The 22,130-nt window shown below is 33.5% G+C and overlaps 1 protein-coding gene across 7 annotated transcripts in view; it reads left to right on the top strand.

The window, feature by feature from the left end:
- LOC114194662 (myosin-15-like) overlaps positions 1-22,130 on the top strand; it is a 28,500-nt gene that overhangs the window by 4,943 nt on the left and 1,427 nt on the right. For 4 of the 7 annotated variants that reach the window (XR_003606410.1, XM_028085018.1, XM_028085020.1 and 1 more), the window contains 31 exons: positions 729-885; positions 1,053-1,202; positions 1,321-1,457; positions 2,558-2,704; positions 2,796-2,897; positions 3,722-3,779; positions 3,902-4,003; positions 4,485-4,522; positions 4,607-4,733; positions 5,023-5,196; positions 5,294-5,425; positions 5,786-5,895; positions 6,461-6,521; positions 6,621-6,798; positions 8,919-9,124; positions 10,284-10,403; positions 10,493-10,591; positions 10,982-11,203; positions 12,295-12,434; positions 12,550-12,661; positions 12,783-12,830; positions 12,913-13,002; positions 13,791-13,961; positions 14,138-14,290; positions 17,260-17,436; positions 18,141-18,278; positions 20,213-20,283; positions 20,392-20,491; positions 20,561-20,617; positions 20,710-20,766; positions 22,014-22,094. Coding sequence is in view for 5 of the 7 variants with exons in the window: in XM_028085018.1 (XP_027940819.1) it covers positions 729-885; positions 1,053-1,202; positions 1,321-1,457; positions 2,558-2,704; positions 2,796-2,897; positions 3,722-3,779; positions 3,902-4,003; positions 4,485-4,522; positions 4,607-4,733; positions 5,023-5,196; positions 5,294-5,425; positions 5,786-5,895; positions 6,461-6,521; positions 6,621-6,798; positions 8,919-9,124; positions 10,284-10,403; positions 10,493-10,591; positions 10,982-11,203; positions 12,295-12,434; positions 12,550-12,661; positions 12,783-12,830; positions 12,913-13,002; positions 13,791-13,961; positions 14,138-14,290; positions 17,260-17,436; positions 18,141-18,278; positions 20,213-20,283; positions 20,392-20,491; positions 20,561-20,617; positions 20,710-20,766; positions 22,014-22,094 (3,715 nt within the window). In the remaining 2 variants the exon portion in view is untranslated. Of the gene's footprint in view, positions 1-728; positions 886-1,052; positions 1,203-1,320; positions 1,458-2,557; positions 2,705-2,795; positions 2,898-3,721; positions 3,780-3,901; positions 4,004-4,484; positions 4,523-4,606; positions 4,734-5,022; positions 5,197-5,293; positions 5,426-5,785; positions 5,896-6,460; positions 6,522-6,620; positions 6,799-8,918; positions 9,125-10,283; positions 10,404-10,492; positions 10,592-10,981; positions 11,204-12,294; positions 12,435-12,549; positions 12,662-12,782; positions 12,831-12,912; positions 13,003-13,790; positions 13,962-14,137; positions 14,291-14,418; positions 14,803-17,259; positions 17,437-18,140; positions 18,279-20,212; positions 20,284-20,391; positions 20,492-20,560; positions 20,621-20,709; positions 20,767-22,013; positions 22,095-22,130 lie in introns of those variants that run through there. The other 3 variants (XM_028085022.1, XR_003606411.1, XM_028085021.1) reach the window with 3 other exon arrangements.

Below are 22,130 nucleotides of genomic sequence, written 5' to 3'. Positions count from 1 at the left end.
AATGTAATTTTTACTTTGTCTACCATATGCTGCCATGCCATCCTCCATATGTGAATGGAGGACTTTTGTCTCACCGCCATAGTGTGCCATTGATAACACTGCTTTTGAATCCTGTATATGTTTATCAGTGCTGGGTCTTCCTCCTTCTATGAGAGCACCAATTACTAATGGGACTTCCCCAAATTACCATATAAGCACTTTATATGTTCACCTATCTTGAAATGGTTTTCTTAGTTTTGTATTTTTTTCTATCATTTAAGAGTCCGGCATTGAAAAAATAGAGGAATACCATTTTCACCCTTTTTTAACATTTTATATTCTTTTTAATTTGGTTTTTCTTAATTGTTAAAGAAATATGAATATATTTATTTACATTTATAATACTAATGTTTTGAAATGTCCATTCATTCGGAGATGTTGGTTTCTCAGCCATATGAAAGTGTCAGGTTATATATCCAAGTTTATAAATTTTTTAAAATTGTTTTGCACGTGTTATATTGGGGCGGTATTGATATGGGAATGCTAAAAGAAGTGGTTGAGCTTTATAACAATGAAATAGACTTTTGTATACAAACATATTTAGTGGACTATCATTTTTGGTTGTTTTGACTTCATTTTATGTTTTTTGTGCTAAACATACTAAAGTCAAGGGGTGGAGTTTGTAATGTACTCTTCCATTTATATTATTGCTTATAGCCTCTCATTATCTCTATGTTATTTGGTTGCAGTCGTTTTGGGAAGTTTGTTGAAATTCAGTTTGATTCAAATGGTAGAATATCTGGTGCTGCAATTAGAACTTACTTACTGGAAAGGTCAAGAGTAGTGCAGATAACGGATCCAGAGAGAAATTATCACTGCTTTTATCAGTTGTGTTCATTTGAAAGGGTATTTAATTTCTTTGAGGCATATTATATTTTTTTGTTGAGTTGGAGTCGGGTTAGTACTGCACATAGTGCAATTGCTTGCGTTGTGCGTGTGCAGGCTATGATTTTCATGATATCATGGTCAGAGCATTAAGTGTTATAGTTTATAATGGGGATGCCTCATTTTAGGATGCAGAGAAGTATAAGTTAGGACATCCGAGTCACTTCCACTATCTAAATCAAAGTAAAATCTATGAATTAGATGGTGTAAGCAACTCAGAAGAATACCTGAAGACAAGGAGGGCAATGGATATTGTTGGCATTAGTCACGAGGATCAGGTGTAATACTGTTTCTTTCAGTGTATTTCTTTCTTTACTGCATGCTTTTGTGGTTCAATGGACAGTTTTATCGCTGGCCAGTGCTTTACAAATAGTCATCCCTTCTTCCTATTATCAGGAAGCCATATTTCGTGTCTTAGCAGCAATTTTACATTTGGGAAACGTCGAATTTTCACCTGGAAAAGAGCATGACTCATCGGCAGTAAAGAACGACAAATCAAGATTTCATATGCAGATGGCTGCTGATCTTTTCATGTAGGTGATTTATATTTTGTCTATAATAATCTTGTGGTCATAAAATTAGTCATAACTAGGTTGAATTTCATTTGATTCAAGCATTTGCGCCACAACTTAAATGCACAAGTTTTAAACCTGCAAACATTTTATGATGCTGATTTATTAATTTCTGGTAGTATGATCATGTATAATATATCGACAATTTATGATACTGAAGTCTGGTAGAACAATAGGTGAATGGAAAAAAAATTGTTAACATTTTATACTATTGTTCTGGGCAGTATTGGAGAAACAACAGGAATACCAAATGAATTGGATTGTTGTTTTTCTTTTAAGTTGTATTATGGTCATAATGTTTTAGATTTTCTTGTTTTGCATTTCTAGCTGAATGGCTTAATTTTTTTTACTTTGCTGTGTGTCATGAGTGAGTTAACTCCTTTATCTGTTGTATTCTGTTAGTTTGCTAGAGCTGTAATTACCAGTTGATTTCTTTAAGTCAGTTAGCTTACAGCTGTCACTGTCAGCAGTTATACCAAAAATATTGGATTATTTATGTTTCTCTTTTAATATGTAATTGATATTGATGGTCATAATGGCTGGATTCTTTGTGCTTTATTTTTTTTAAATAAGTATTTATTTAATAAAATAAAGAAATTCAGTTTTATTTTTTTTTGTGTTTGTCTAATCTTTTTAAATACAAGCAGTTTTCTGCATACTTAAATAAGCAAGTCTTATTTACTTCTTAACTAAATAAACTTGCCCCATATTGTAGTTTTTGTTTTTTTTTTTAATTTCTGAACTGAATGGATTAATTTTTTTTGACTTTGCTTTGTGTTGATTTCTGTTAGTCAATTTGTTACCGCTCTCATTGTCTGATTGTTATATCTGATTCTGTCAATTAGATGCGCTTCTGTAGTATGTAACTAGTCGTTGTAAACAGGAGCTCATCACTTCTACAAACTCACTGTAATCACTTGGGGTGCTGCAAATGATTGTTTTTAGTTGGTGTACCAACATATTTAGGATGCAAATAACAGTGATACTTTAACACTTCCTTCTTTTGATAAGAAAATACAAAGTTTTCATTTTAATTTACATTTCTGTTTTTCTTTTAATAGGTGTGATGTAGACCTACTGCTGGCAACATTGTGTACTCGTTCAATACAAACTCGTGAAGGAAGTATTGTCAAGGCCCTTGATTGCAATGCGGCTGTTGCTGGGCGTGATGCTTTGGCGAAAACTGTTTATGCCCGTTTGTTTGATTGGTAGACATGTGGTGAATGCAAAATTGGGATGTAGGTTTTGTTATGCATTGTTTAGGGTGACAAATTCTTTTTGTTTATGCTGTTTTAACAGGCTTGTTGATAAGATCAATATGTCTGTTGGGCAAGACATCAATTCGAAGATACAAATTGGAGTTTTGGATATTTATGGTTTTGAGTGCTTTAAGGATAACAGGTATGTTGGTTTTCAATTGTTTGTCATTTATAGGAGCTCTTTCCCCCTTTTTTTGTGTATATATGGATAGTGGAGTGTTAGATGAACACAACACAAGATAAATGACTTAACTTGAAGACCACAATATTTGTGAGTTTTCTCCCAAACTTCACAGGAGTGAGTCAATCCGAGAACACGAGAGAACTGATTTAGAAAGAGTAGTTTGAAGCTAAACAAGTCACAGTTGATCATGAACTTCCCACCCATTGTGATAAGGATTAAGACAATCAATTGTGCGATCTTCTTTAGTGAAAAAATGGAGTGGGAGACGTTAAATGACATATCTTGTGTCTTTTTCCAGAAGGAAGAGCATGTCTTATACGATCTTAGAATTTCTAAGTCATCTTGTTCAACTGATTACCATAAAACAACACAACTGGAAATCTAGTTTCTTCGTCTGCGGTTTTCTTGTTCAAAATAGCCTAGGAACCATAACTCCACTGATGCGGTCCAAGATAAATAGTTTTTCCATGTGTGTGTGTGTGTGTATATATATATATATATATATATATATATATATATATATATATATTTGCATATGTATATGTATTAGTTACAAAAGGAGGCAAGACACTTACCTTAAACCCTCACCCTAAAGTTGGGTTCGTATAAAAGAGATAATAATAAAATAACATTACATTTCAATAAAAGGTATGCATGAATTGTTTTTCTTTGTATTCCCATTGTTTGATTTGATTTAATTTGCTTGCTGCAGTTGTTTGTTGATTTAGTGACCTTTTCTATATGATTGTTTTGCTCATCTCAATAACATTCACTTCCAACAGTTTTGAGCAATTTTGCATTAATTTTGCAAATGAAAAGCTTCAGCAACATTTTAATGAGGTATCCATATATTATTGTATTTTAATTTGCATTCACTAAGTTTATCAAATGTTTTGTTGTCTTAATTTGAATCTTGTTGTTTTTCCTTCTCTTTTTGCTTACTGTCTTGTGATTGTTTCCAGCATGTGTTCAAGATGGAACAGGAGGAGTATGGCAAAGAAGAAATTAACTGGAGTTACATTGAATTTGTAGATAACCAAGATGTTTTAGATTTAATTGAAAAGGTTTGTATTTTTTTTATCTTTTAATATTTTTATTGTCTTTTTAGATGCATTGACATTGCTGTGTAGTATTATTATACATTTTCATACATGATTGCTTGTTTCATGAATAATGTGTGGCATAGATGTCAGAAATAATGGTATATGAGAAATTATGAAGAACATGAGGTTAGAGATACGAAAATTGGAAGAAAATCTATATTTAGGAAGGATGCTACTCAGCTATTCAGAAATTTGTCAAAACTTAAACCATTTTTTCTGATCCTATGCTCTCTAAGTCTCATGTTTGGGTCTCTCTAAGACTATCTTATATGGGGTACAGATAATCATGATTATGTCAAAATAAAGTAATATAGTTTCATGTCGTTGTGCAACGCTAATGTATGCATATTATTTATATATACATTTCTTTCTCTTGATTTCACTTGATATGTTTGCCTTTAGTTTCAGTTTCTTGTGGATTCATTACTGCATTCTTTTGCAGAAACCTATTGGTATCATTGCTCTGTTGGATGAAGCTTGGTACAGTTTTAGTTCTTCAATATGAATTTGTGTATATTCATTTATGTAATTTCAGCCTTCGTCCTGAATTGCTTCTTATTGCAGTATGTTTCCAAAGTCGACTCATGAAACATTCTCAACCAAGTTGTTTCAGCATTTCCGATCTCACCCTAGGTTGGGAAAGGAAAAGTTTTCGCAAACAGATTTTACTATTTCTCATTATGCTGGAAAGGTGAGTACACGTTACTGGACTTTCTCCTGATTCAGACACAAGTGACATTTCCTGTTAGATATAGTTTGATATTATTAAGATATTGTTAGATATTGATAACCACAATATCAAACAATATCTTCTATTTAATCTTTTTATTTTCAGTTACTCTTTTTACTTGTACCTCTCTCTATTATAAATAGATTACCCTATGTGTGGTTTATACACAAGGGAGATTAATCTCAATCCCTATCTTCTTTATTCTCAACATTTCCAATGTTTAAGGAGATCTTCCACTGTTTCTATGTAGGTCACGTATCATACAGACACCTTTTTAGACAAAAATCGTGATTATGTTGTAGTAGAACATTGCAATCTCTTATCTTCTTCAAAATGCCTTTTCGTTTCTGGTCTATTTCCTTTGCTATCTGAAGAATCTTCAAGATCATCATACAAGTTTTCTTCAGTAGCTGCTAGATTTAAGGTGTGTAGATTCCATCTTCTAGCTATTGTTTTTTTGGAGCTAGGGAGGGCATAATATGACCAATTTTGGGGCCTGGTTTTCGTTTCTGTGTTCTCAGCAACAACTTCAAGCACTCATGGAGACCCTAAACTCAACAGAGCCTCACTACATACGATGTGTGAAACCAAATTCTTTGAATCGACCTCAACTATTTGAAAATGCAAGTGTCATACACCAGTTACGCTGTGGGGTTAGTATTTTAGCTCTAAACCCTTTAATTCAGGATGTTGAAAGAGATACAGGTTGCTAACTTGTCTATTTGTAAAATGTTATCTTGAGTGTTATCTAATCATTGTTATGAACATTGGCTTGTTAGCCAATTTCTTACAGCAGTACACAGTAGGGTATAACTTATAATTGGGGTTTTTGGGCTGTTGTGTTGATGGTAAGGTATAACTTGTAATAGTTTGTCATTTCTTAACTACATGTGTGTAAAAGAAGTTGTGGACTTGATTAAAATATTGTTTGAAATAAGATGACACTTTTTCACATGCTTTCCTGCCAGATTTACCACCCATTATAATGTCTTTTTTGGCATATCTCTATTTAGGGTGTCCTTGAGGCTGTTCGGATAAGTCTGGCAGGTTATCCCACTCGAAGAACTTACTCAGAGTTTGTGGATCGTTTTGGGTTGATAGCCCCTGAATTTATGGATGGAAGGTGAGTTCATTAAATTAATTTTCAGGGTTACTTGTTAAGTATTAAATGACTCCATAACTTCTTTAACATTTTCAGAGTTGTATAACACCTTCTTTAACATCATTAAATGATATCAATATCATCCATCTGATTGAGTATTTCTGTTCTCTGTTGTGCACTTCATATATTTGTTTAGCTTATTTTTCTTGTATATTGCTTAGCAATTTGTACTCCTGTTTATACATACAAAGTCTGATTCAGTCCCTAATGATCAAGCTATCTAAGGAATAATATATATATATATATATATATATATATATATATATATATATATATATATATATATATATATATATATATATATATATATATGCTGAACTGAAACTCAGAAGAAAGAGAAAGAAATAGTTAAAACTTTGCTTTAGATCTGCTGCTCATTTGAAGATTGTCATTATCACATTTGGTAAGGAATTGAGGAAAACTTGTGGTCAATGAAAGGTTTTATTTATTCCTGGCATGGATTATTATGAATGCATGTGCAACAATTTGTGCTTATTTAATAGAAACTGTATTCTTGTGTTAATAGTTATGATGATAAAGCTGCAACTGAAAAAATTTTGCAAAAGCTTAAGCTTGAGAATTTTCAGGTACGCTTCCCTAAGAAATGTGTTTGCAGATATTGTTCACCAACAAAGCATGGATGTAAAAAAGTGTGTTAGTAATGTTTTTATTTTATTGTTGTTCAGTTGGGTAGGACCAAAGTATTTCTCAGGGCTGGCCAAATAGGTATTTTAGACCAAAGACGTGCTGAAGTTTTAGACAATGCTGCAAAGTGTATCCAGCGCCGCATGAGGACATTTATTGCACATCAGGATTTTATATTTTTAAGATCTGCTGCGATTTCTCTTCAGGCATGCTGCAGGGGTTAGTTCATCTTTCCTTACGCAGTTAAAACTGTATACTACTCTTGTTAACATGTTGCCTTTACTTTTGCACTTGAGGTTGAGCCTTGGTGCAATTGTAAAAGTTGCTGCTGTGTGACTTGTTGGACATGGGTTCAAATCCTGGAACAGTCTATTCAATTGTGTGGGGCAAAGGTTGCATACATCTACCCTCCTATATCCTACGAGGTTAGATGCAAGTGCACCGGGCCACATTTTCACTATGAGATGGTCTTGTGTGAATTTACAAATTGTTATAAAGTGGTTCTGAATTGTATTTGTGTGAATTTACAAATTGTTATAAAGTGGTTCTGAATTGTATAGGATGGGTTGAATTTAATTGTCTAATTTTCCATATTCGTTAAACCAGTCAGAAGTCAATCCTTAACTTATTTCTTGTTTCCAAACGGTCAAGACATTTGTGCTTTCATTGGCTGGCTTCTGTTTCAAGTCAACTCATTCCAAGTTGTTGTTAGAATAACATGCAATGCATGTTATATGCATTTTGTTTTCCTAGGAACTAGTATATAAAGTAGCACCCGATAATTGTTTGCCTAGTAAATAATCTCCGTTGTTTGTGCAAATATTGAGCATATCGTACAGAATCAATTTCACCTAAGAACTTTCCTAAAAGAAATGCCTCTGAATTCCCAAATTCTCTTTGTAATCATTACTATAGGGTTTGAGTTCTCTATATAGAGAGACTAATGTACTTTTTCAAACCAATCAATTGAATACAAATATTCTTCCTTGATCAATCCTTTGGAGTTAGTATTAGAACTCCTGAGAGCTCTGCTTTGACATTTCTTCTTTATTGTCTTAGCTACGGTTCTTTTTAGGGTTGCATAAAGTGCACCCATTTCCTTTGACTATTGGGATTGCTTGAAGTGCACTGAACTTGTGGGTCTGTCACTGTTGTTTCTGTCATCACTGTTGCTGCCCCAGCCACCCTAGCTTGTGGGAGCCACTGTCGTTGTCGGAGCTGTTGTTGTCATCGTTGAGCTTTTTGTCTTTCTTATCTGTTTAATCTAGGAGAGGTGGGTAAGGAATTCCTATACTTCGAGTTAGTAAGACTTTTTTGTCATCTTCAACTGAAAAAGTAATGCCTATATTTCATGCTAAAAGTGAATGTCTAAAATCTCTCATGGAGTTTATCAATAAGCCACCTTCTGATACTTGCTTTCTAGTCATGATTGGTAGGAACTCCATTTCCTTTTTAATGTTTCTAAATCTTTATGTAATGACTCTTGGATTTTAGACTTTGGTGTGGCAGACCATATGACCCCTCATTCATCTTTTTTAACATTGTATGTTTCTCTTTCTAGTAACAACCAATGAGACTCATCCCAATAACCGGACACAGTAATGTTTCTCTTTTGTCATCCCTTAGCTTTAAAGATGTCCTTTATGTTTGAAAACTTTTTAATCACCTTATTTTGTTCAAAAACTTATCCATGATCTAAATTGTTTTCTAACCTTTTTACCCACTCATTGTGTTTTCAAGGATTTCACCATGGGAAGGACTATATGAACTGTTAAAAAACAGGGAGAGTTGTAGTGCTTCAACAACTTGGGAACTAGGAATAGTATCAGTAGGGAAATGCTAGTTGGCAAACTCAATTATCTTGATGTCATTGGTCCAAATATTGCTTTTGCATTTACCATGGGGACTCGATTCTTGAATTCACCTTTTAGGTGCAATGTGATGCAAATATTTGGATTCTCAAGTATGTTAAGCGATTCTCTCGCAAAGGCCTAATTTGTGTTGAAAATCAAATCATAATATTCTGAATCTTATAAATTTGGTTTATAGGTGTGCTTGAATATCTCATTTAGGGGAAACATAGTATCCTCTAATCCTGTGTAATGAATTCAATAGGCCTATATAATCATGCATTCACAGTATATTCTAACGCTGATTTCTGTTCAAAGTGCCTCTATTTTTCTCTCTGTAGCAGCTACAGTAGCACACTCCTTCTCTCTTCTCTTTCTTGATTTCTCTGTCGTCCCCTAAATTTAACAATTGAAAATGTATTATATATGGGGATCACGGTAATATGACATTAGCTTGACTGTCATCAGCTTTTTGTACTTATATTGTAGGTCGCATTGCCAGAAAGATATATGCTGCTAAAAGGGAGACAGCAGCGGCTATCTCCATTCAGAAATATATTCGGATGTGGTTTACAAGGCATGCTCACCTAAAATTGTATTTTTCTGCTATTATCATTCAATCTCATGTTCGAGGTTTTGTGACTCGCCAAAGATTCTTACATGTAAAAGAACATAGAGCTGCTACTCTTGTTCAGGTAACTTTTTCAAGATGTGTGATATGTGAATTCATAGCCTCTGTCTTCATCACTTTTATAAAATTGACTTCGTTGGGTGTTTATCATCCTAGTTTACGAATACAGCCTCTGTCCCTAGGTACAAGACATTGTTTTGAAAATTCCTTGCCCCCTTTTATAAGACTCTTTTCTGTTTCTCTTGCATTAATTATTTTGATAAATACCCTTAACAACTGTTGCTATTATTTTTCTCCCCATCCATTAATTATTTAAGGGTGACTTTTGAAAAATATTACAATTATAAATATAATGATTCTAATTGATAAGGACTTGATTATTATGGGATGCTAAGTAGGCAACCCATAACACCCGAGTTCTTATCACTAACTAAACTTGCTTAACAGGTGTGAATTAAATATAAATGTCTTATATTTATGAGACGAGGGTGAGTAGTACTTTGTTGTGAACCAAGATAATATTCTGTTTGATTTTAAATTCCATCTCTTTACACGTAGGCTTATGCATTTATAAATAAGAAAAAAACAAAGAGATGAGTCTAAGCCTGTTATATCTAATAGAGATTAACGTTTTCCTTGTGTGGGAAAAGGTTCTGGTCAAACAGTTTTTTTTTTTTTTTCTCATCACATTGCAGCTCTGGATCAGTGGGCAGATGTGTTGACTAACCCCCTTTCTTCTGCTAATTTTTCTTCTCATAGGCAAACTCAATGTAAAGAATTTTTCTTCTGAAAAATCTTTTCCTTGTGCTGTTAAGCTACTGCTAACAGATATCTCTTGTATCAATTAAGTGAAGCTGTTCGGTACTGCTAATACCTATCTCCTCTATCGGAGATTAGCTATAATTACTCTTGTGCCTATCTTATTTCACAAGTTAATGAAATGCATTCAATAAAGTTAAGTTTCTCTCTTGTTCATTTTGTTTCTCAGATAGCATTCTTGCAAAATATTGTATCATTCCTATTTAGTGGAGAATTCTCCATAGGAGAACATACGATTTCCATCTTTTCTCAGTCTAATAGTTTACAATGGAATGGGAGAATGACTTATTTGCTTTGGTTTCAGTTGTTGCTGCATTCACTTTCACGCTTGCTTTTTATGTCTGGTTAATTTTGGATGACATTCTTTTGTTATATTGCTTTGTTGATCATACATAACATTGTAGGCCTATTGGAGGATGTCCAAGGTTAGGTCATCTTTCTTACGATATCAAACTTCAATTGTTGCAATACAATGCCTTTGGCGGTGCAGACAAGCAAAAAGAGAGTTGCGGAGACTTAAACAAGTAACATTTTTACCTTTAGTGGGTACTTGAAAAATCCCATTCAAAGTAGAAAACTTATTCTTATTGTCGTTTTTAAATGTCTTTATCAGGAGGCAAATGAAGCTGGTGCTCTTCGTTTAGCAAAGAATAAACTGGAGAAGCAAATGGAGGATCTCACATGGCGTTTGCATCTTGAAAAGAAAATAAGGGTATTTGCTTTGGAAATTGATGATTGTATTTAATTGTTGTATATTATTAACCGAATCCTTTTGATATATGTCTTTTTGATATGAAGGTTTTTTTCCTACTTCATTCTGTTACATATTTATGTGTTGTTGATGCCAACATTCTATATATATGTATTTATTTATTTGGTTATTATAAGCTGAAAATTTTAGCTAGTGTTTTCTCCCCATAAATAAACCATTAGTTATCTTTTTTTTGCTTGTTTCTTTGCTGTTTATATTCCTTTTGTTTTACCTTTCGACTTTTATCTGAAATTTGGACTGGATGTCCTATCTGTGATCTGTCGTTTGTCAGGCACAGAGGCTTTGAAAACAAAATTATTGAACTTATCAAGATTCTGCTTCATTGTGCAGGTTTCTAATGAAGAGGCTAAAAAAATAGAGATTTCCAAACTTCAAAAGATGTTAGAAGCTTTGAATCTTGAATTAGATGCTGCTAAATTGGCAAACATTAATGAGTGCAACAAGAATGCTGTTCTGCAAAATCAATTAGAATTGTCAGTAAAGGAAAAGTCTGCTTTGAAACGGGACCTAGTAGCAGTGGATGAATTGCGAAAGGAAAATGCTTTATTAAAGGTTCTTCATTAATGCTGAATGATATGTTCCATTAATTCTGTTTGATTGTGATGGATAATAAATATTGGTTACCCTTACCATATAAATCCTTGGCAGGATTTTGGAACTTCTCTTTGTGGGATAAATTCAAGTTTGTTTCACATTCTTGATTGTTTTTTGTTATAAAGTTGTCCATCTTTTTATTATTTACTGAGGCATGTTATATTTTATAGACCACTGACATGGTTTATGAGATAGGTATTATGATAAATCAAGGAAGTTCGTATTATGAACTGTGAATGTTATGAGTAAGTTACTAATTGGAGATAAGTTTATTGACGGCTGTATTAGAAAATCTGGATTTAAATGTCAAAAGAAGAGTTAAAGATGGAGACAAGTTTGCAAGATGTTTAATCATCATTACTATCAAAGAAAATGGTAGAAGCATAGAACACTGGTTTTTGGATGGGGGATTAACCTATGGTAGAATAGTGTAAGACTTTCATTTTTCTTGTTGAGTTTCCGAAGTTAAACAGAATGATACGGGTAATTTAAAATTTCCCATTAATTTATTTTTTGTTTAAGGTTAGAAAAATGAGAGAAGTACCTTCTCCAGATTCTAAGCTTTTGCTTGTAGATGAGGGTTGAGGGTGTTTTTGGTTCTTAGGATTTTCTTCTAATATTATATAAAATAGAATCTTACCTTTTGTCTGTTATTTTTTTTAAAGTAACATTTCCATGGTTATGGCGGTCATTATGAACAACTTATCCGTATATCTTAAGCTGTTTGGTGAATACTTAATCTTTGTTTTTCATCTAACATGCCCGTTAATTCCAATAACCCTTTGGGCATGAAACATGGACAATGCAAAGGCCCACCCTTTATCCTTGTTGTGGAATTTAACTTCTATCTATATTGAAAGGATTGCTTGTAATTGTGTGTTGTGTACACATTATATTGTTATTTGTAAGGAAGAAGGTATACATAATAAGGAAAAAAATCAATATTTAATAATGAGAAATATCTTCTTTCATGAACTTGTGCGTTTGCTTATTTTCTCTTGTAAATTTAGTTATATAGTATGATTCATTTCCCTTTCTTGGATTTCTAGGTTTCATTGGATGCATTTGAAAGGAAGTACAGGACCTTAGAGCTTGAGCTTATGAATGCTCAGAAAGGCCGGGATGAAACCATGGAGAAACTGAGGGAGTTTGAACATAAGTGTTCTCAACTCGAGCAAAATGAAAAAAAGTGCCTTTTCTTTTCCCTGTTTTTGATTCTGCAATATGATTTAGTTAATGCATGATATTACACGTATTCCTGTAATCCTAGTTGATAATTATTTTTCTGACTGTATTCAATGTAGGCTTGAGGAAAAGTTAAAGAGTTTAGAAAATGAAAATCATGTGCTTCGTCAGAAAGCCTTAAGTACCCCTCTTAAGAGTAACCGCCCAGGTTTTGCCAAGTCAGTGTCAGAAGTAAGTTTGTTTTGTCTTTTACTTTTGTTATTCATTTCTTATGACCATGTTTCATTTTTCGGTAAATATCTTCTTTAATAACTGTCTTAGAATTTATTTACTTATTTTATTTCTGGTACAGAAATACTCAAGTGCGATTACCTCTCGCACTGATCGAAAGACCATATTTGTAAGCTCCTACTTTCTCATCTCCCTCTTTCAGAAATAATCACTAACCAGAGTCATAATTATTTTAATATGCTCTTATTCAGGAGTCACCCACACCCACAAAACTTATTGCTCCTTTTACACTAGGCTTGTCAGACTCTCGTCGATCTAAGCTAACAGCAGAGAAACACCAGGTAGATCTTGTTTAATTTCTGTTCTGGCGTAAATTTTACACCTTTAGATTTGGCATCCTTCTATTTCAGTCTATGCTCAATCTAAAAGAAAAGAAGGAAAAGTCCCCCACTTTTTTTTTTCTCTCCTTTATTTATTGATTGGGGTACTACATATGATTGTTGTCAATTGTTGTGCAAACATAGTTGGGATGACAATTAACATTGGAATCCTTTTACACTACCATTTTATTGAAACAAGAAAACTTTAATGGAGAGCTAGCGTTAGAGTTGTGAGAACAAATAGCTGAACATGCAGGTGTGAGAAAGGGGTAAAAAATATTTCTTGGGCGGGATCAGTTTAGTATTGGGGTATTGTAGTTGTAGAAATTTCTACTTAAAGGTCATTTTTTAGTTGTTGCAATTGAACGGAAGCAAAATTTGATTATGATGTGGAAAATGGATATCACTTCCAAAAATTTCATTAAGAAGTGCCTGCTCCAATCCTACTTTACTGGTTATTGTGGATTTGATTTTTGTTGTTGGAAAAATTACTATTGGTCCTGGTAAATTCAGTGTTTTTGCCATCCTTTTGACAGAGAAGTTCAGTGACAAGGCAGAGTCATATTACCTATGTTTGAAAAATGTAATAAGTCAATTGACTTGGATGAAAATACAGAAACAGAATAAAAAATTATCCACAATGAAGGTGAAAAAGTCTTTACTAATCTCCGTAATAAACTAGTGTCTGCAACATGTTTCTCACTATATAATTGTGCACCTTAAGCTGATAGATACTTTATGTTTTGCAGGATAACTATGAATTCCTCTCCAAGTGTATAAAAGAAAATTTGGGATTTAAAAATGGTAAACCTATTGCTGCTCGTATTATATATAAATGTCTGCTTCATTGGCATTCATTTGAAAATGAGCGCACAACCATTTTTGATTCAATCATCGAAGGCATAAATGAGATTCTAAAGGTAAATTTTGTGCTTTTATTCTTAAAACTTGCTGTCTATTATGTTGTGTTGCTTGTCTCATCATACTTAGAATTTGGTCATATTTCTATTGCGTATTTTTTCATTTATAGTCCTGTATTCAATATGTAGGATGTGTAATTATTTTATGAAACTTATCCGAGTGCATTCTGCATCAGGTTAGGGAGGATGACATTATCCTGCCATATTGGCTGTCCAATACCTCTGCGCTTCTATGCCTTTTACAGAGGAACTTACGGTCAAATGGTTTTTTAACTGCCACTGCTCAGCGTTATCCTGGATCATCTGGTTTAATCAGCCGGACTGGACATGTGAGTTATCTTGCTGAAAATTTGAATTTTGTGTATTACTTCCACTATATGTAATTTTCTGTGACTACGTGGGTGTTGATCCACTTAGTTTAAGTTGCATTTCGTTTTGACTAAATTGTGGACTGCAGTGGATTAAAATTGTATAGAAAAGGTAGGCGACCTGCGACTTGAGATTTAACTTCGAGCAGTGTAACTAGATTTGACGGTGCAAAGTGGCTGATGTAGCAGGAATGTAGCTTTACAAGGATTATGGATACTTTACAAGGATTAATTTGCAGCTTATATATATGTATAAATGCTTAAAGATAAAGTTGCAGATTGTTAGAATAGGTATTAAATATAGGTAGAAAGTAGTTGTATTGGAAAACCGTTTCATGATGTACCTATGAGCTATACCTAGCTCTACATCTAGGATGCTAGTTCTGGCTTTTTATCTTTGCTATTCCCTCATTGTATCAGACTTCTATCAATATACATATAAGACAAAAGAGAGGCATGATCGAGCCCTCTAAAATGTTGTCTCTTTTATTTACTTGAAGTTGATATTTGAGGGGGTTAATTCCGCTTTGTTGATCTCAGTATTTTCTAGCATAGTATCCACCATCTTTTTGCTGTTGGTTGTCGGCTGCCGTCACAAATTTCTTGAATCTTGAGCGTCTCTCTAGACGATGACCTCCCTCACCGGTCCCAAAATCAGATTCTGCTCCATGTGCGCACTATTCATTCTCTGCTGCTCAATGCGTGGATGTCACGCAGCATCAGACATCCTTGTCTTTCTTCTAACCACTGGTTCTCCATTTCTAACGTGGTTGAAGGTCAAACCTAAGGTTTTCTATTTGTTGTCTGTTAGAATATAATCATAGGTTATAGATTTTTAGAAAATCAACCAATTCATAATCTCGTAAATTAGGGTGATTGATTCCTAATTATTACGTGTCTTTATTGTAATTGATTATATATTAAATAGTATAAATAAATATTGTGTGGTCTGCATTATACACACAATAATTCAGAACATATACAATTCTATATAGTATCAATAGTTTAAGGTTCCGATCCACTCTGTGCCCCTTTGCTCTATCTCCGAGCTCCTTTTTCCTCCGGTGTCCACTGCGATTAGGAACATTGTCTAATAATTGGTATGACCAAATGTGAAGTTGATCATTCGGTGTTTTATTAGCACACTTGTTGGATGTATTTACTTGGTAAAATATGTTGATAACATTGTAATCCACTGCAATTAGGAACATTGTCTAATAATTGGTATGACCAAATGTGAAGTTGATCATTCGGTGTTTTATTAGCACACTTGTTGGATGTATTTACTTGGTAAAATATGTTGATAACATTCTTACAGTAGTGATCATAGTAGCATACTTTAGATAAAACAACATCAGTGTCATCATTTTCAAATGAAATACCTTGGCAAACTGAAGTTTCTTAGGAATTGAGGTGGTACAATCCAACAATGGAATTCTCCTTTCAAAGGAAGTATGCATAAAATATTTTAATGGAAATTGGACTAATGAATTCCAAACCCATTGACTCACCCATGGATCCCAATTCCAAGCTTCTATCTAGTCAAGGGGAGCCATTGGTGGATCCTGAGAAATGCAAAAGACTGGTTGGAAAATTGAATATCTCGCAATTACACGTATTGACATTTACTTTACCGTCAGTATGGTAAGCCAATTTTTAAATTCTCCTTGTACAAGAATGCAATTTTTTGCATTCTGAAGTGTATTAAAGGTGCCCCTGGAGAAGGTTTGATATATGGTCACAATAATCACACTAATGTTGTGGGCTATTCAGATGTAGATTGAGCTGGATCTTTATCTGACAAGAGATCCACCTCTGAATATTATGTCTTTATTGTGACAATTTGATTTCCTGGTAAAGCAAGAGAGATACAATAGTAGCAAGATCTAGTGCATAAGTAGAATATAGGGTTATGGCCTTTGCCAAATGTGAGTTCAATTGGCTCAAACAGTTGCTTAAAGAACTGAATCATCACTCAATACTGCTCAGTTTAAGCTAGTTTATTCATTATTCAAGAGTATGATGTATGTAAGGAATTGACAAATTTTAGTACTTGAAGTCAAGCTCTCGGAAGCAATTACTCCTTAGGAGGAAAGAAGATACTTTGACCTTGAAGATGTATACCAGTGCAAGCCATCAAGGTTTTGTTACTGATACCTTTAGGTATTTTATATTTTTGGGCAAAAAAATATAAGGTATTTCGTTCGAGTGCAGGAGCTAAATTTCCAGCCCTTGCTTAAGGTGTGTTGGAAGGACTTTAGATGAAGACCAAATTAAATGACCTTAAAATAAAGGTTGACATCCCTTCACAATTGTACTATAATAACAAGTCCATCATGAGTATTACTCATAGTGCAGGAAAAATTTGAAAGGACCAAATATATTGAAATTGATAGACGTTTCATAAAAGAATTTTAACCGTGGTCTAGTGGTTACAATCTATATCCCTGTTGAACTTCAATTAGCATACATCTTCACTAAGGGTCTTTCTCATGGCACATTCCCAGATCTTGTAGGTAAGTTGGGGAATGATTAATATTCCAACTTGAGGGATAGTGTTATAAACAAGGGATTATTAGAATAAAAGTATTCCTAGAATCTATATATTTATTCTGGTACATTTTATGTTCTTTTTTACGAGAATGTGATTGTTGTAAAAAAAGGAGTTGAGAATGTAATCAGCATGTAATTAAAAAGATATTTCTTTATTCCCTCTCATTTCTCAAGTGCTTTGTTACTAAGCTGGACATAAATGTAGATATAAATAATGAAAGGAAGCTTTTACATTGGTCTTTTTCTTATTTCGATAATGGGAGAAAATTGAAACTAAAATCTGGGAAGCTTATTGGTTGTCATTTTACGTTGGTTTTCATTAGTTCCCTGTTTGTTTTTGTATCTTCCCCTGATTTTAGTTTTGGTGGTATTTCTAGGGATCAAAATCTCCGTTGCAGTTTATTGGGTATGATGATGGTGTGTCACATGTGGAGGCAAGATATCCTGCTATACTTTTTAAACAACAGCTAACTGCTTGTGTAGAGAAGATTTTTGGTCTGTTGCGTGACAATTTGAAAAAAGAACTCTCTCCACTGCTGGGATCATGTATTCAGGTGACATTTCTTACTCTTTGCTTATAGTCATTAGCTTTGGAGATGTTATTTCTGGCTAAACTACCTTGTCGGTTGTTGAATTTGTGCTTTATTCTGGGTTCTTGTGGTCATATCATGAAGTGAATATAATTCCATGGCAGTTTCTCAAACACCTTTTTCTTTGTATGAGAAAGAGGGAGCTATCAAAGTTTCTAACTAAGTTTGTTAAACAAACTTTGTTGTTTCTGGAGTCAGTTTGAATTGCTTTAATGTTTGAGACTGCTGCATTGATCCAGATTTTGTTGCTTTAATGTTTCTAACTAAGTTTGTTCAACAAACTTTGTTGCTTTAATATTTATATGGAGAAGAATGAATCAATACCATAAATAGAGGAGATTTGATATTCTCTAATAACAAAGATACAAAAACAAAAATACCATATATATATATATATTCTTGATTATATGCGATCAATTACTTTTTTACAATAATTATAACACTGCAAAGTATTTAAGTCGTACGTGCCCTGTATGTTTGACATGTTAAAACAAAATAACAACTTTACAAAGTATTCTACAAGACATTAACAAACTTCGAACATAGTTTAGCCTTAAAATCTTGCACCATTTTACATTTTTTAATTATCAAATCTTTTTTATTTAACTATTCTACCTTTGTTGATGCTTGTTTATGTTTAATTTTATAATTTATTTATTTTTGGTTAGTCACCCAAAACAGGACGAGGAGTGCAAGGGGCAAAATCGTCTAGGTCTCCTGGTGGGATTCAACAATCATCTGGTGGTCAGTGGGATAACATTGTCAAATTTTTGGATTCTCTCATGAGCAAACTATGTGGAAATCATGTACGTTTTATATTGTTTCAATGTTTTTTGACTTTGTTAATGTGTTTTGTTAGAAGTGAGTTTTAAACCTAATTCAATCTCACAAAATCGGTTTGTAAGGTGAGGTTTGCACCTAGAGATGTCAATGGGGCGGGTAGGATACGGGTTATAACTCTGCCGTGCCCTACCTGCTCTGCCTCGTACCTGTACCCATATCTGTCGGGTATCTGTTATGCGGGTACCCGCCTATTTTTTTTCATATCCGTAGGTATCTACAGGTACCAGCGAGTATTTGCAAAATTATTTAAAAAACAAATATTTAATCATAAATTCAAATAAAATAAAATACATGAGTCATAAATTTGAAATAAAGTTCAAATAAACTCAAGTTGATACAAGTCCAAATAATTGTAAAAGTAAATATAAGATGACGTTGAATGGAAATTCTTTAATTAGTGTTTTGATCGACAAACCAACTTTCTCCGATTTTGATTCCTGAAAAATAAACAAATAATAAACCTCAATTGCCACGTGCCAAGTATTCTTATTTTGATTCCATCGTTTGACAACAAGCATACCATAAACGTTATTGTCTATTTAAGGTTTGATGTATATGCTCAATTTCAACGAAAGGAAAGAGAAGAATGTCAAGGGAAGAATGTCAAGGGGTGTAAGTTTAGCGAGTACGGTTATCCATGAGTACGGATACTATGATACCCGTATCCGTTTCGTTAACATGCGGGTATCAAAAATATCCGTACTTGCGGGTAGCCGGTATCCATTTTTGATATCCGTTTTCTAACCGTTGCGGGTTTTATCTGCAGATATCCGTGGGTACAAATTTTTTTGATATCCCTATTTGCACCTCACTTGTGGTCCCCCTTTATGTTTTCTACTGCCGTTTTATAATCTATATTTTATTTTTTGTCATTTCCTGCATATCTATTGAGGAAGAAAGTATACAAGGAAATTACATGTTGCAATTTGAATAAAAGACTGATATTGCTGTTCAAGATGTAAGTTTAGCAGGAGCCATAATAGTACTGATTTTTAAGGGTGCAAACTGAAGACCTTACAAAATCACGAGTCACATCTTGGGTCCATCATACCATGACAGAGAATAGAGTAAATTCCTATTTCCTAGTAATAGAATGGAAAAATGACAATAGAATGATCAGAGTGACTAGCTATTTGTTGAGTTCACCACACCATGACTGCAAATAAGTGATGCATAAACCATAGGATTGCTTGGTGGTTTTGTATGTAGATTATAAAGTAAGTTCTTACATCCAAGAAAAGTGAATCAAGAGAGAATGGAAAAATGAAAACGGAATGATGGGAAGTTGGGAATACATTGTGATAACTTAGTGTACTACATCTTAACAGAGTTATTACAACTGTTTGATCAACTAAAGCTTTGAAGTATTTATTTTAAGTAGTAAATTCATGGTAGTTGAATCGAAATACAAAGGATTTCTAAGCATTAATATTAAGAAGTGGATTTTAAGCCTAATTCAATCCTATGAAACCGGCTTGTAAGGTGAGATTTTGACTTGTAAATTTATGGGATGTCCAATTCATCTACATCTCCCTCATGCCGAGATGTACACATATTAAGTTTGAGACTAGATATTTATTTAAATGGCTCTATAGGTTCAACAAATAACAAATTTTGTCATGATTAAATGGCTCTAATACCATATTAAAAGGTGGGCTTTAAACCTAATTTAATCTAGTTGTACTTATTACCATGGTGACATTTTATGCTTGATTACAGTCTATGGCATTTGATGTATTCTACATGTTGATTTTTTGCTTTGGAACATATGTAGTAATTTTTGGAGTACAGATAATTGATGATTTATGTGGTTATGGATATAACTGTTCTATTAATATTAATAAGTTTCAACCATTCACGATATCTAACATGTTATGCCTAAAATTTACTTGTTCAGGTGCCATCCTTCTTCATCCGTAAACTAGTTACCCAGGTGTTTTCCTTCATCAATATTACACTCTTCAACAGGTAAAAACCATGATTGTTCTTGTAGCTTAAAGTCACTAATTTACTTTGTTTCTTATTTTTCCCTTTGTTCAGCTTTTTCATTTTTTTTTAAATTCCATCACTTTTTAGTCTTCTTTTGCGTCGGGAATGTTGCACTTTCTCAAATGGTGAATATGTGAAGTCTGGTCTAGCAGAACTGGAGAAATGGATAGTGAATGCAAAGGAAGAGGTAGATTGAGATTGTTTATACCTTTTGAAATTTTAGCTTAATGGGTTACTAAGTACTGGTGAAATGCAGTATGCAGGGACATCCTGGCATGAGCTCAATTACATACGGCAAGCTGTTGGGTTCTTGGTATAAAAACTGTCCTACTTTGGTTGGACTTGAATGTTGTCAAACGGAGCTGCTATCGCTTATATATACTTTCCTTTGTTTGAATTATGCAGGTAATACATCAGAAAAGAAAGAAATCTTTAATTGAAATTCGGCAAGATCTTTGTCCGGTAAGATTGTTATTTTATCAGACTGCCCAGTATGATTATCATATTCTCTAAAATCTGTTGTTGCAATGCTATTCATCCGACTTCCGTCTTTCCTGTATCAATTTTTTTTAGTTATCATTCAAGACGTAATTGTGTTACAATCACGATGTTCTTCGGCCACATTGTTGTTTTACAGAATAAAGGCAGGTAGCAAATCAGCGGGAATAAAATTCTGAAAGAGAAAGAATGTATGAGTTGAAATAAAATTGATCAATATTATTCTCAATATGGCTGCCAGTTAAAATATATATATATATTTACAATACTTGCAGTAACAAAAAAACTAATTGAGATACATTTTCCTTAAGTCTAGGAACATTTACTTTGACTAGAAAACCTTATTCAACTTACGAAACATAAAAAGATGCCCAGTGTAGTCTAAAAAAAACCAATATCTAACTCAGTTATTACTAATGATTAAATGTGTAGGTGAAACACCTTACATGCGAGTTGGGATAAAAGAAATTTGATGATATGGAAACCTATATTAATATGATAGGAAACTGAAAATAGATTACTTTTTGTGAATTTGCACAAAGATTCTTTCCCTGTTATACTCACGTTGAGAATGCCAAAAACAAATGTATTTACACATTTCTTGAGATCACTCAGTGATGAAAGAACGAGGATAGTGCTACTGACACTTCAAGGTGCACTCCTTTTTATCTTCTTACTCTGTCCAATTTCCTCTACCACCCTCTCTCTCCTACCAATTTCCTCTCTTCTAACATATACAGTAACTGGAGAAAAGAACTAAATTTTCTCAATCATTAATAGTAATACATTTATTTGTTGAAAGTTTTCTTTTTGAGACAATTATGAAAGTATCTTCATAAGCAGCACGTGTCAGGTTTAACTGTTCTAAGAATATGGCACAAACAGTTAATGGCCTTCCTTCAACTGTTGAGGGAGCATATTTGGTTTCATTTATTGCAAAGATCTTCCTACTATCCCATTTGTTAGCGTTGGAATCTTATACATATGTTAGAACCTTTCAGATGTATGTAGTAATTGCTGTTGTAGGACTAAAATTAATTGGATATATTACCGAGTCATATGCTATGAAGACATTCCTTATTTCTTTCTTTTATTTATGGATCATTAGAATATGTTCATGGTCCTGCATGTGTAAGGATTTGAATACAAAATTCTTGATATACAGTTCGTCTATGCATATAAGAAATTAAGCTAATGCATTTCTTCTTCAGGCATTGACAGTGAGGCAAATCTATCGAATCAGTACAATGTACTGGGATGACAAGTATAGAACCCAAAGTGTGTCCAATGAGGCAAGTTTTGTTCTTAATTGATTCAAAGGACAACTA

The sequence above is a fragment of the Vigna unguiculata genome, chromosome 8 (genome assembly GCF_004118075.2).
Source record: "Vigna unguiculata cultivar IT97K-499-35 chromosome 8, ASM411807v1, whole genome shotgun sequence".
Classification (NCBI taxonomy): Eukaryota; Viridiplantae; Streptophyta; class Magnoliopsida; order Fabales; family Fabaceae; genus Vigna; species Vigna unguiculata.
This window is presented reverse-complemented; position numbering and strand designations above follow the sequence as displayed.